At 43.4% G+C, this 14748-nt stretch overlaps 1 protein-coding gene across 1 annotated transcript in view; it reads left to right on the plus strand.

Moving 5' to 3' along the window:
* LOC132772700 (cytochrome P450 2J2-like) overlaps nucleotides 1-14539 on the plus strand; it is a 30526-nt gene extending 15987 nt beyond the window's left edge. The window contains exons 6-10 of the mRNA XM_067467098.1: nucleotides 74-209; nucleotides 724-911; nucleotides 3421-3559; nucleotides 8924-9019; nucleotides 14271-14539. Coding sequence (XP_067323199.1) covers nucleotides 74-209; nucleotides 724-911; nucleotides 3421-3559; nucleotides 8924-9019; nucleotides 14271-14377 — 666 coding nt within the window. The 3' untranslated portion in view covers nucleotides 14378-14539. The remainder of the gene's footprint in view (nucleotides 1-73; nucleotides 210-723; nucleotides 912-3420; nucleotides 3560-8923; nucleotides 9020-14270) is intronic.
* The last annotated feature ends 209 nt before the right edge of the window (nucleotides 14540-14748 follow it).

Genomic DNA, 14748 nt, shown 5'->3' on the forward strand with positions numbered 1-14748 from the left:
ACCACTGAAAGTGAAATAATGATTTCACTTAAAATTCAGATATTTAGATATTCCTTCTTACTTTCCTTTTAAGGAAGATGTTTCTTCCAGTTTCCATGAGGAAAATCTCCTACAGTCAGCAATAGATTTGTTTAATGCTGGAACAGAAACAACATCTACAACCTTGCGCTGGGCTTTGCTGTACATGGCTATTTATCCAGATATTCAGGGTAAGATGGAATTTTTTTTGTTCCAATCTACATCTTACTTTGTAAAAAGAGCTAATAGCCCTCAGTTTCCAGGCTGTTGTGATAAATGAATGCCACTTTAAAGAGCTTTCTTATAGTGACTCAGGAGGAACAGGATAATCTGAAAGTGAGATAAGTGAATTTAGCTTCATGATTAATCTTGGGTTATTTCTCAAGCAATATAAAGAATGTCTTAAGCATTTCGCTGCAACATTTTGTTGTTCTTGCTTTTCACCCCTCTACACAGAGAAGGGGAAGGTTCTTATCTTGACAAGAGCTAAAGCACAGTACTCACATTGACATGTGGATAAGTCAGGGCAGATTTTGAGAGGTTGATTTTTGACTACATTTTCTAGACTTATACATGAGTATATAGGGTGCCTGTTTTACTAACACCAATAAAATATGCATGGTGTAGCTCCAACACTCTTGACACAATGCTTGCCACAATGTTCACATTGACTTTCTTGTACTGACAGTAAATATCTCTTTTTAGAAAGAGTTCAGTCAGAAATAGACTCTGTGATTGGCCAGTCTCGCCCCCCAGTTATGGCTGACAAGGACAACCTGCCTTACACAAATGCAGTTATTCATGAAATTCAAAGAATAAGTAACATCCTGCCTTTCAGTGTTCCTCGACTGGCAACTAATAACACAGAGATAGCTGGGTTTCATGTGCCCAAGGTAAGGAGATATATCTGCCATATCTTTGTTTCCCTTCTCATTTGCCTTTTCCAGAAATGAAGCCTAGTTTTAATACTTAATTACATCACACAACTTGTCAGTGATGGGGATAGTTCCATTGTGTTGGTTAAGTCTTATGTGAACACATGGGATTATGGCTCAAACTAAGTGTCCTAGGACACTTAGAGCTAGCTTGGGGGCTGAAGCCCCACTGCAGCCATCAGACAGAGCTGTCTGGATCTCCTCCCCAATATCCCCAACTGGGATAAAAGTGTCAAAAGAAGAGGCATCCCATGTTGCACTGGCTCTATTAGAGCCAACACAGGCCATCCCTTAGGGAGTGACGCTTTCCCCATATGATGGAGAAAGAGTTGCAAGAGGGAGCTGCACACAGGGTGACATATTTTCCCTATGGCTCCCTCTTTCCTTCCCAGGTCACTTTGCCTGGCCATTATGATAAGGTCATTAGTGTGGGGTAAGCGGTTTTCTTCCCCTGGAATGATTTATAAACTACATAGTCAGTGCAATGGAATGTGCAGCTTTTCAAGGTGTGTTCCTGTACGCATGGCCTCCTAACCTGTCTACTGTCTTGATTTATATCCTGTATTGCTCCACTGAGATGAATGTGATAAGAGCTTGATGTCATAAGGGTATGGCTCTGTCAAGTCGCAATTTAGGCCTTTCTGGTTAGGCCCAAAAATGCAGGGTTTGTCAGGTTTTTACCTGAGGCATCCAAATGACATCTCAAGTAAAAGAGTTAATTTGGGACAAAGCAGGTAACCCCTGCTTTATTATTAGATGCCCTATTAGATCCGGGCCTTTGTAAAAGGCTCAGGTCTAATGGGGTATTGAGTCTGTGGGGACTCACCCACAGGTAGTTTTGAGATTATCCGGAGGTGAGTCCCCACAGCCATCTCTAACCTTTTGGGCTTCTGGAGCTGAAAGGAGTGAGGTAGCAACCACCCTCCCCCCCCCCCAAAAAAGCTCTTAAAATCTAAAACAACTTACCTGGCTGCCATTACACTATTGGTGGAGTCCTCCCAGAGCATAGAAATGACATGCCAGATGGCGGGGGGGGGGGGGATTGGTCTTTGCCTCTCACCCCACCCCCAATTCCCCATCTCTTGGCATGTTATTTCTATGCACCAGAAGGACTCCAGCAATACCTTAATAGCAGCTGGGTAAGTTTTTTCTTACTTTAAAGGGCTTGTTTTTAGAGGCTTTGGGTTGGTCCCATGCCATCCTTGTAGGTACTGGGATGGCATGGGGACATCCCCATCAAGAAATCCCAGGTTTTTGGAGGTGGGGATGGGGACTCAAATCTGTGTTAAAGTGGGCTGTAAAAACCCGCTTTGGCACAGATCTGAGTGTTGTCTGAAAGCACCCTCTGACTCCCTTACCACTCCACTGGCTGATAAATCAAAATTATCATAATCATAATAATGTTTATATATACCCCACTTTATCTCTCCTGAAGGAGACTCAAAGTGATTTACAATTAAAAAGTATGACCACATAATTTCAAATATACAAATATGCAAACATTACAACAGAATTAAACATAACAGTATTGAAATTCACAGTTTAAATCCATTAAAAATATACAAAGCTAAAAATTATAGCACCCTTTTACTTGCTCTTTAAAACCATCTTTTTTAACACCTGTCTGAATAAGATTTTAGCCTGCTGCTGGAAGGACAGCAGGGAGTGGGTCATTCTGACTTCCCTGAGCAGGGAGTTCCAGAGTTGTGGGACAGCCACCAAGAAGGCCCACTCTCTCGTTCCCACTAGCTGAGCTTGAGATAGAAGTGGGCCCGAGAGAAGGCCTCTCCTGAAGATCTCAGGGCTCAGGCAGGTTCCTACAAGGGGATGTGTTCAGCCAAATAGCCTGGACCTGAACCATCATGGGCTTTAATGGTCATAACATAATGGTCATCATGTGTCATTGTTTTTAGTGTTTTATTGTTTTTGCTTGATGTTTTATTATTTGCTTATGAGTTTTACTGTTACATTTGTATGTTGTTGTTTGTTGGCGGCCTTGGCCTTTGTAAGCCGCATCGAGTCCTTCAGGAGATTTTGCAGGGTATAAATAAAGATAATAATAATAATAATAATAATAATAATAATAATAATAATAATAACCAGCTTCACCTCATGAGTTTCAAAAAATAGGCGGAGACCTGGGTATGGCTCTCTCAAATCCCTCTCTGACTGTCTAACCACTTCACTGGTTCTCCTGCAAACTTTTTATAATGGACTGTATCACTGGAAAGTCTGTGACTTATCTCCCCATGGATACAGTGGTCATCCTGTGTTTCTTATAATCACTTTGTAACCTATGCCACTGGAATAAATTAATTAATAAATTACAAGAAGAAATTAATATATTAACATATTATCTTACATCCAGAAGATATGCTTTGTCAATGTGTTGGAGAAACAAAGTTACTTTCACATTTAGGAGGCTTGTTGTATTGTAGACTCATTTTTTCTATGTTTTTATTTGCAGGGGACTCTTTTATTCTGCAATATAGCATCAGTGTTGTTTGACAAAGATGAATGGGACACCCCAAAAAAGTTTAATCCCAATCATTTCTTGAGTAATGGTCAATTCAGGATTAGGGAAGCCTTCATACCGTTCTCTGCAGGTAAGGGTAGGGGGAGGAATATCAGAGACTTGGGTTAAGCCAGTTATGTGTTGCATTGGGCACAACACAGCCTATGAATACCCACTACAAACAGTTTTTGAATAGGATCCAGGCTGGCTGTTCTATCAACAGCAAAGAATTCTGCCGTAATCCATGACTTGATCTTCATCAAGCCCTCTTTCTCCTAGCTTCACCTGTTTGGTTTTCCACTCCACTAGAGTGCCTTTTCAGAAATCATGAGGCTATTGGTGCAGAGAGATGTTGTAAAAATAGTCAACCCATTCTCTTCCTTTATTACAAATTACCTTTGGTACCCGGTGGTGCCCGTGTTATTTGATAAGGGTATTGTTTGTTTTTGGGTGTTTGGTAATATCAGTTTGGTAATTTGTGACACTATTTGTTACAGTCTTTCTTTTTGTTTGTTATGAATGCTCCCATTAGAAAAAGCATAAGGATGTGGGTGAAGTACAGTTCCCTAAAATCTTGGGTCAACCCTGCCCAAACTCCACTGCTATTCACAGTTGGCCATGTTCGGTCTGTGTGCCAAGTTTGGTCCAGATCAGTCATTGGTGGGGTCACAGTGGTGTCTGGAAACAGGTGAAGGTACTCCAAATCCCATCATCTGCTTTCCAACCTCCCTCAAACCATACCAGGATGTAAATCAGGTTACACAGTGTATAGATAGATTTATGAATTTGTACAGCTGATGTGGTGCAACTTCTATCAGCCCAAGAGCAACTTACTTATCTACTTAGTAAGTAATGAATTTTTTAATGTTATGTATTGGAATTTTTTTCCAATTTATAGCTGTAGGAATGAGTCAAGAAGAGAGGTGAAAAAACATTTTCTTGTTTATATCTCCCCTTTATAAAATAAATAAATAAATAAATCTTTATTTATATCCCACTTTTCTCCCTCATGGGACCCAAAAGAGCTTACAACATATCAAAATCATATAAGCAACAATCCAAATACAACAATAGTAAGTATAAAACATCATAAAATGAACAGTTAAAAATGACAATAATATGCATTCATGCTTGTGGCATCATGTCAGATCATATTGCATTTTACTCCAGTCCATAAGGTCAAAACCAGCACCTTGAGATGAGCTTGGATACAAATAGGCTGCCAGTGCAGATGCTGTAGCAGGAGGGGTGGAGTACTCTCTGGTTCTAGCACCTGGATGCAGCTCTTTTGACTAATAGAATTTTCCAGGCACTCTTCAGGGGCAGCTTAATTTTTTTTAAATGTCAACATGGGAGAATAGTGAATTTATTGTAAAACTACACAAATTATTTGGGGAATCTACTCTTGAACATGCCACATATAACTGTCCATGGGAAAAACACAGGGTGGGAACTAGAACTTTCCATTATAATAAAAAGGCATCATTAAAAAGAAAATAATCCTTATCTGGTGTATTTTTAGTAAAGTAAGTCTTTTTTTGGCACAATGTGGATCTAGGAAAATAGTGCCCTCTTTTGTGGTCTAAGATGGCAGTGCCAGCTTGCAAGGCCTTAACGGATTCATCAGAGGGGCCTAAGCAGGCCGAGGTGTGGGGTGGGGGCTAGACCTTTCTATTATCATAAAAAGGCATCATTAAAAAGAGAATAATCGTTATCTCTGGTGTATTTTGAGTGAAGTAAGGCCTTGTTGAAGGGCAGTGCTTTTTCCAAATAACCTGGCAAAAGCTACCTCAACAGGATGTAGAGTGGATAATACGGTCTCTGTGTGCCAAGTTTGGTCTTGATCTGTCATTGGTGGGGGCCAAAGTGGTCTGTGGTTGCCAAGCATTTTAAAGTGCTACAAATCCCATAATCCGTGGTCCACCTCCCCCAAACCGCACCAGGACGTAAAGTGGATCATGGGGGTTATGTGTGCCAAGTTTGGTCCTGGTCCATTGCTCGTGCACGTCACAGTGGCCTGTGAAAGTGGCAGCCAATCGGCACACTGCCACATAATACATACATACACACATACATACAAACATTCACTTTTATTATATACAAGACCTGGAGGTGCCCGGGTTATTTGCGAAAGGCATTGTGTGCCAAGGTTGGTCTTTATCAGTTATTTATGTGGCTCGCAGTGGTCTCAGGAAGTTAGTGAAGGTACTGCAAGTCCCATCGTCCATGGTCCATCCTCCTCCAAACAGCACCAGGGTGTAGAGTGGGTCATGGGGGCTCTGTGCACCAAGTTTGGTCTTGATCAGTCATTGGATGTGGCTCGCAGCGGTCTTGTGAAGTGAGTGGAGGTACTTCAAGTCCCATCATCTGTTGTCTGTCCTCCTCCAAACTGCACCAGGATGTAGAGTGCTTCATGGAGGCTCTGTGTGCCAAGTTTAGTCTTGATCAGTCATTCGATGAGGGTCGCAGCAGTTTCTGGAAGTGAGTGAAGGTACTTCAAGTCCCATCATCAATGGTATGTCCTCCCCCAAAATCTCACCAAGATGTAGAGTGGGTCATGGGGACTCTGTGTGCCAAGGTTGGTCTTCATCTGTCATTATTGGGGGCCACGGTGGTCTGTGGTTGCCCATGTGTTTTAAAGTACTATACATCCCATAATCCGTGGTCCACCTCTCCCAAACCACACCAGGATGTACAGTGGGTCATGGGTGTTATGTGTGCCAAGTTTGGTCCAGGTCCGTCGCTTGTGCACGTCACAGTGGCCTGTGAAAGTGCCAGCCAATCAGAAAGCTGCCACATACATACATATATACATACAATCATTCTCTTTTATTATATATATAGAAGACAGAGATAGAGAGATATAGAGATATAGAGATATAGAGATATAGAGATATAGATATAGATATAGATATAGATATAGATGGAACACATCTATTGTTAATGTAGATTCACTCTCTTTGATCTTGATCTTCATCAGGTCCTCTTTCCCCCAGCTTCACATGTTTCTTCTCCCACCCTACTTCAAATACTAATATAAATTTGCTCTTTTCAATATATTTTTTGTGAAATCGGGGGGGGGGGGGGAATGAAGAATAGAGTCATGGGATAAACACTTTTTAAATAACAACAACAAGAACAGTTTTATTTCTTACCCTCCTCTTCAAAATATGGACTTCCACCCCCCCCCCCCCAAAGCTGGCGGGAAGACACATCTCCATCCTGCTTTATTCAGATGATGCTGCTGTACTCTCTAGAACACCCATTGGGCTCAAAAGAGCTCTGAGAGCATTAATACAACATTGCAACACAGATCAGCTCCAACTTAATTACAATAAAACCAAAATCATGGCTTTCGCTAATAGGCTCAGGACTTACTCTTGGAGCATAGATGGTCATAAAATTGAACAGGTTACATCCTTCAAATATCTAGGTGTAGTTTTCCAATCTAATGGTAGCAGAAGAGCTCATGGGGATCAAGTATCCAACACCGCGCAGGGGAGCTCAATTGCCATTCTTAAATATCTTAGGACAAGAGGGGGCCACTTCACACCGGCAGCGCTCAAGCTGTTTGAAGCTAAGTCATTAACCCAACTCTTGTATGGTGCTCAGCTGGGCCCCTTCCCCAGTTTTGCCCCATTAGAGCTGGTTCAGTCAAAGTTTCTGAGATCGGCCTTGCAGGTCCCTAAATGCGTTTCTAATGCCACCATGTGACTAGACGGGCTTTATGAGAGTGGAGGCCAGGGTGTGGGTGGCCATACTCAACCTCTGGCTCAGACTATCAGGAGCACCCTTTGGTCTTGCCCCACTAACCATGAAGGATGACTTCCAATCCACATGGAAGCAGGTGGCAGCATCAAAAATCTCCTCATTGGGATTTTCTCCAGGTCTACTACTCGCTATGGATTACAATCAAGCCAAAGCACTTATTAAACAACGTATCACAGACACAGAGCGACAACTAGATCTGGCCTCGGTTCCAACCTTCCTTATAAATGAATTCAGCAGATATCTTGCCTCCCCTATGGCATATTTAACAAACTTAGAGGTTCCCATTCATCGAAGGGCTTTCACCCTGCCACGCTCTCCCATCAGCTGTACTCGAAGGCCGCTACCGGAAGATCCCTTTCCCAGAGAGACTCTGCCCCTGTGACTTGGATCATGTAGAAACAATAGAACATGTGCTCCTCCAGTGCCTGTTCTACAGGGATATCCGTGCCAGGCTTATCTTACCTCTGTTATACAAGCACCCAGGCCATTCAGGTCAATTTTATACCTCCATGCTACTTGCAGATATTAATTCAGCTACAACCTACAATGTTGCAAAGTTCTGTGCAGCAGCATACAAAATCTGTCAGGGAACGACTAGTCCCAAAAGTTAACTGTGTTTCCAGTAATCTTCTTCTCTGAATCTACAATTTGGTGATGGATCTGGGCATTGTGTTTTTACCCTGTTTCCCCTTCGCTTCTACTCCCTCACCCATACTGTGCTTCAGTAGTTATATTTATATTTATAATGTACCAAACATACCAAGTTTGTATGAAAATGTGACTATTTCCTGTGCTGGTCAATGACCGAAATAAATGATTTGATTTGATTTGATACCCTCCTCTTCTCGTGGCGGGCCACAACACTGCTAAAAACACAATCATCATAAACTTTCTACAAAATAAACATTATAAAACGTATTTCTACAAAACACACATTAAAACATACAGAATAAAGATTAAACATATTGCAAGTTAAAAATTCACAATTAAAACTGGCTGGGTAAACCAGAAGAGATAGGGTTTTAGATGGTTTTTAAATTCTGAGAGCTCATTTAGCTGTTAAAGCTCTTCCAGCAGATCATTTCACAGTCTTAGGGCAGCTGAGGAAAAGGTCCTCTGAGTGATGGTTGCCAGTTGGGTTCTGGAAGGCTAGATGTCCTCTAGAGGACCTCAGTGTTCAGGGCAGATTGTATGGGAGGTGATCCTATAGGTAACCTGGTCCCAAACCATGTAGGGCTTTATACCTTATACTTTGCCCGGAAGCTAATAGATCATCAAGTGTGCACAACTGATATTTCGTGCATCATGTTGGCCACATTCATCATGTGCATCAGACGCATATTTGCAAATACAATAGCATTGTCTTATGCAGCCTTGTTGTGATTTGAGTATTCTACATCAGATAAAAAATGGCTAGTCCTGTCAATTGAGGAATGCATGCCATGCATAAGACACCAAGAGGATTCCAGCCACATTTCTTCAATACAGATATGGAATTTGGACTGAAATGCTATTGTTACTCTCAACAAGAGTAGAACATTGACTAAAAAATTTTGTTTCCCATGAAATTTAAAGATATTTTAAATGTATTCTGCTCTGGTTTACAATAGTGATTTGCCAAATTTGTTGTTGTCATCTCAACATCTCATAAGTTTTCTGTAGCCATTTTTTTCTTCTCTTCCAGGAAAGAGAGCCTGCCTTGGAGAACGATTGGCTCAGATGGAACTTTTCCTTTTCTTCACAGCCTTGATTCAGAAGTTCTCTTTCCAGGCTCCAAAAGGTGTGAAGCTAAGTCTTGACTTCGAGTTGAGCCTTACACTGAGCCCAAAGAAATACCATATATGTGCCATCTTGCGTTAAAAGTATTCCATGTTGCTGTCAATGTATGTAGGGTGACATTATGGTAATAGGACTATTAGACCTGTGTTTTGTTTTTGTTTTTTTACTATACTTGTACTAGCATAGCTGTTTGTGACACTTGTGATCATTACACATTTGGAAAAAAATACAACCAAAACTTTCTGCAACCCTGCCTGATTCTCATAATACACCAAATTTCCACAAGGAGCTGAGTGGAGATGAAAAATCAAGATATTACATCATGTATATTGACTTATTAAGGACAAATAATTGCTTTAGGTGTGCCATGAGCAAGGCAAAGTTTTTGTTTCTACTAGTACTTTTTTCTAGTTGTTTCTATATAGCAGCAGGCAAGACATAGATGCAGGGAAGTAGAGTTACAGAGTTCTATCATGATCCCATTCCCATGATAAGACAGAATAGGGCTTCCATTGCTCAACAGTCTCTCTTTTTGAGCTATCTGGAATGGTCTCTGTAAGTAACCTGGACCCAAACCATGTAGGACTTTAAAGATCAAAACCAACATTTTGTGCTTTTTCTGGAAACTAATTAACACCACGTGTGGAGTGATTTTAGGATAGGTGTAATATGAACACTCCTGGGTGTTCCTGTGACCAATCTGGCTTCCATGTTTTTAACTAATTAGAGTTTCCAAACTTGGTACAGAGGTAGCATTGCAGAAATCCAACCTTGAGGTTACCAGTACATGCACTACCATCTTTAGGTCCTCCAAATCTAGGAAGCAGCACAGCTGGCATATCAGCTGAAGCTTATAATAAGCACTCCTGGCCATCACTTCTACCTTGGCTGACATTTGGAGAGATGGATCCAGGAGCACTCCCAAGATGTGACCAGTCTCTCAGGGAAAGTATAACCCCGTTCAGAACTGGTTGACACACTTCCTGAGAGGTATGACCGGAACCACTGCAGCACAGTGGCACTGTTTTCCAACCCAAGCATTCCAGAAAGATACCATGGCCAATAGTATTGAAAGCCACTGAGAAGTCTAAAAGCACCAACAAATAAATTCATCCTTTGTCAGTGTTAAGACAGAGATAATCCACTAAAGCAACTACAGCAGTCTCAACTCCATATCCTGTTCCGAAGCTAGTTTCAAATGGATCAAGGAAATGTGTGTTACCCTGGAGTTGGAGGCACTGTTTCACAATGGCTCAGTCCCTTCCTGGCAGTGATAGTGATGGGGGATTCTTGTTCAAGCCCCTTACTATTGGTTCTGTTGCTCTATTTTGTCCCGCATGCTTGAGATCATCTGGACTTTTGGGGTGTGGCAACATCTATTTGAAGCTGACATCCAGATTTACTGCACTTTCTATTTCAAGTTGAGGAAACCATCCTGGTCCTAAAGCAGAGTCTGTCAGCAGTACTGAACTGGGTGAGAGCAAACAATTTGGACTCATGCAGGTATTCTTCGTCAGTTGGAGTACTGATTAGGGAATGTTACCCCATTTAGCCTGTGCTAGATGGGGTTACATTCTCCTGAAGACACAAGTCTGCAGTCTCTAGTGTGCTTCTAGACTCAATATTGAACCTGGAGGACCAGATTTCTGTAGTAGCCTGGTATGCTTTTCAACATTTAAAACTTGTGTGCTGACTGCTCTCATTCTTTGACACATCAGATCTGTTCATGGTGGTACATGCCTTAGTGACATCCTGGTGGGATTGCTATAACATGCTCTACTTCAGTGGTTCTCAACCTGGGGTCCCCAGATGTTTTTTGGCCTACAACTCCCAGAAATCTCAGCTAGTTTACCAGCTGTTAGGATTTCTGGGAGTTGAAGGCCAAAAACATCTGGGGACCCCAGGTTGAGAACCACTGCTCTACTTGGAGCTGCCTTTGAAGAGTATTCAGAAATGTTAGCCGGTCCACGATCTGAGGCTAGACTATTAACTGGGACTAGTTGCATGGAGGGCACAATTCCCCTGTTGCAACAGATCCACTGGCCACCTGTTTTGTTTCTGGGAACAATTCAAAGTATTGTAATCACCCATATGGCTCAGGTCTAGGCTATTTAATTATCTCCTTGAACAAATCTGCATGGGCTCATCAGGAGACGTCCCTCTCTCAGTTCCACTACCATTGAAAGCACAGTTGGTGGTGTCACAATATAAAACCTTCTTGGTGGCTGCCCCTAGGCTGTGGGACTCTGTGTCTTGAGAGGCCAGAAAAGCCTGTTCCCTGCTGTCCTTCTGATGTCAGACTAAAACTTTTTTATTTAGGCCTGCTTTTAAAGGAGGGGGGCTTTAAAGAGTAAATCATGTGTGTATGTGTGTGCATGCTGTAATGTATTTTGATTATTTTAACAGTTTTAAGTGTTTTTAATTGAATTACATGATTAATTCTATTTTAATATTTGTATGTTGTGATCTGCTTTCTGCCTCAGTAAATAGATAAAAGTGAGATATTAATAAATAAAAATAATAGATGCACTATTGTCCTATCTGTTTTATGATGCCATTATCAACAACTGCCTTTATAGGTCTACATTAAATCATAAAGTTAAGTGTAAAACATACTTAGCCTTATATTGACTTTAACAATGCTACAGATGGAGCTACTAGTTAATTATGTAAAATAACTCAAGACAGCAAAACAGATGCCAAAAGGTTTTAAATGTGTATAGTATACAAAATAAAATTCTTGAACAAAGAATAAAACCATGTTTACAAATTAGTGAAATTGTTTTCTCACACACAATTTTATACAACCTATTTGCTTTCAAATCAGAGATGGTATACATTATAGAGGTTATTCTAACTGGAAATATAAAGCATTTGACAATATAAAGCTAATTCTAAACTTGAAATATAAACTTACATCTACCATTTATTCTTATTAAAAGAAAATGTGAACATTGCCTACAGTTATATGATCCTAATTTATTATTTATTTATTTATTTATTTATTTCATTTATTGACCGCCCCTCTCAGCCCGAAGGCGACTCGGGGCGGTGAACAACAACAAAGAAAGACAATATACAGTAAATCGTGACAATACAGACTGGACAATACAACATAACATATACTATACTAAAAATCCGCTTCGTCAAGTCCTGGGGTCATAGCCAAAATTCATAGTCCTAGTTCATTCCAGTGTCATTCCAAGATACACTCAGTTGAAGGCCTGCTCGAAGAGCCATGTTTTCAGGCTCCTACGAAAGGCCATCAAGGAGGGCGCCTGTCTAACTTCGGTAGGGAGGGTGTTCCACAGCCGGGGGGCCACCACCGAGAAGGCCCGCTCCCTCGTCCCCGCCAGACGTGCCTGTGAGGCAGGCGGGACCGAGAGAAGGGCCTCCCCGGAAGATCTCAAGGCCCTCGTGGGCTCGTAGGCCGAGATGCGGTCTGCAAGGTATTTTGGGCCGGAACCGTTTAGGGCTTTGTAGGATAACACCAGCACCTTGAATTGGGCCCGGTAGCAAATCGGCAGCCAGTGGAGCTGGGACAGCAGGGGCGTTGTATGCTCTCTGCGTCCTGCTCCCGTTAACAACATGGCTGCCGCGCGCTGGACTAGCTGAAGCTTCCGGGCCGTCTTCAAGGGCAGCCCCACGTAGAGAGCGTTGCAGTAGTCGAGGCGGGATGTGACCAAAGCGTGTACCACCGTGGCCAAGTCAGACTTCCCAAGATACGGGCGCAGCTGGCGCACGAGCCGAAGCTGTGCAAATGCTCCCCTGGTCACCGCTGAAACCTGGGGATCCAGGCTCAGCGATGAGTCCAGGGTCACACCCAAGCTGCGAACCTGTGCCTTCAAGGGGAGTGCGACCCCATCCAGCACAGGCTGTAACCCTATACCCTGTTCGGCCTTGCGACTGACCAGGAGTACCTCTGTCTTGTCTGGATTTAATTTCAGTTTGTTCGCCCTCATCCAGACCGTCACAGCGGCCAGGCACCGGTTCAGGACTTCGACAGCCTCCTTAGTAGCAGGTGGAAAGGAGTGACAGAGTTGGACGTCATCTGCGTACAGATGACACCGCACCCCGAAACTCCGGATGATCTCACCCAGCGGCTTCATGTAGATGTTAAACAACAAGGGGGACAAGATGGAACCCTGAGGAACGCCACAGGTCAACGGCTGCGGCGTTGAGCAGGAGTCCCCCAGTAACACCATCTGAGTACGACCCTCCAGAAATGACTGGAGCCACCGCAGAGCAGTGCCCCCAAGACCCATCTCTGCAAGGCGCCCCAGAAGAATACCGTGGTCGACGGTATCGAAGGCCGCTGAGAGGTCCAGGAGCACCAACAGGGACACACTCCCCCTGTCTAGCTCCCGGCGCAGATCATCCACTAAGGCGACCAAGACCGTCTCGGTACCATGTCCCGGTCTGAAACCAGACTGTGCCGGATCCAGATAATCCGTGTCTCTCAAGAGTACCTGGAGTTGTGAGGCCACCACGCTTTCCATGACTTTGCCCAAGAAGGGAAGATTGGAAACAGGCCGAAAGTTGTCCAATTTAGTGGGGTCAAGTGATGGTTTCTTCAACAGCGGCTTTATAACAGCCTGTTTTAGGCTCGCTGGAATCTTGCCTTCCCGAAGGGAGGCATTAACCACCACCGTTACCCACTCGGCCAATCCCCCTCTGGCCTCCTTCAGAAGCCAGGATGGGCAGGGGTCTAGGATGGACGTGGTGGGTCTCATTCCTCCAAGTACCTTGTCCACATCCTCGGGTTTCACAAACTGAAAAGAATCCAACAAAATCGGACAAGCAGGTGCTTGTGTCACATCCCCAGAGACTGCACTTAATGTGGCGTCCAGCCCAGAACGGATCAAAGCGACTTTGTCTGTAAAGAACCGAGCAAATGCTTCACAGCGCGCTGCCGAGTTGTCAGGGCTCCCACCTGAGATAGGGGGAGTTAAAAGACCTCTGACAACCCGGAACAGCTCCGCCGGACGGTTTTTTGCAGACGCAATAGTGGCCGCGAAGAAGGTTTTCTTTGCGGCTTTTATTGCCACGGCATATGCCCTTAAAAAGGACACAAACCGTGTTCGGTTTGGCTCGCTTGGGTCCGATCGCCACACGCTCTCTAGAACCCTCTTCCTTCGCTTCATCGCTGCCAGTTCCTCAGTAAACCAAGGAGCTGGTTTAGCTCGGTTACTTGAGAGGGGACGTTCCGGAGCGATCTTGTCAATAGCCCTGGTCATCTCCCCATTCCAGAGAGCGACCAAGGCCTCGACATGATCACCTACCGCGGTGGCGGGAAACTCCCCAAGAGCCGTCAGGAATCCATTCGGATCCATTAGCCTCCTGGGGCGGACCATCTTAATGGGTCCTCCACCCTTGCGGAGGTTAGGGGGCGCAGTGAGCCTAAATCTAATCAGGAAGTGGTCGGACCACGGCAACGGAGAGATGGACAACTCCTCCACACCGCCACCCTGCTCCCATCCCTGGCAGAAAACCAAGTCCAATGTGTGTCCAGCACAGTGGGTGGGGCCAGATATTTGTTGGGACAGCCCCATGGTTATTGGATTAAAATGGACATTTCATTTTGAAGAGAAACATGTCATTAATTATACTGGATGTGTCAGCCTGGTGACAAAGGTCTTAACCTAAATTCTTTTTTCAATGTTCATGGTTTCTAAAAATAAGTAAAAGCACATATCACACCATTAAGTACAGTATCAAGTCATAAAATTG

Source organism: Anolis sagrei, chromosome 4 (genome assembly GCF_037176765.1).
Source record: "Anolis sagrei isolate rAnoSag1 chromosome 4, rAnoSag1.mat, whole genome shotgun sequence".
In the NCBI taxonomy this organism is placed as follows: Eukaryota; Metazoa; Chordata; class Lepidosauria; order Squamata; family Dactyloidae; genus Anolis; species Anolis sagrei.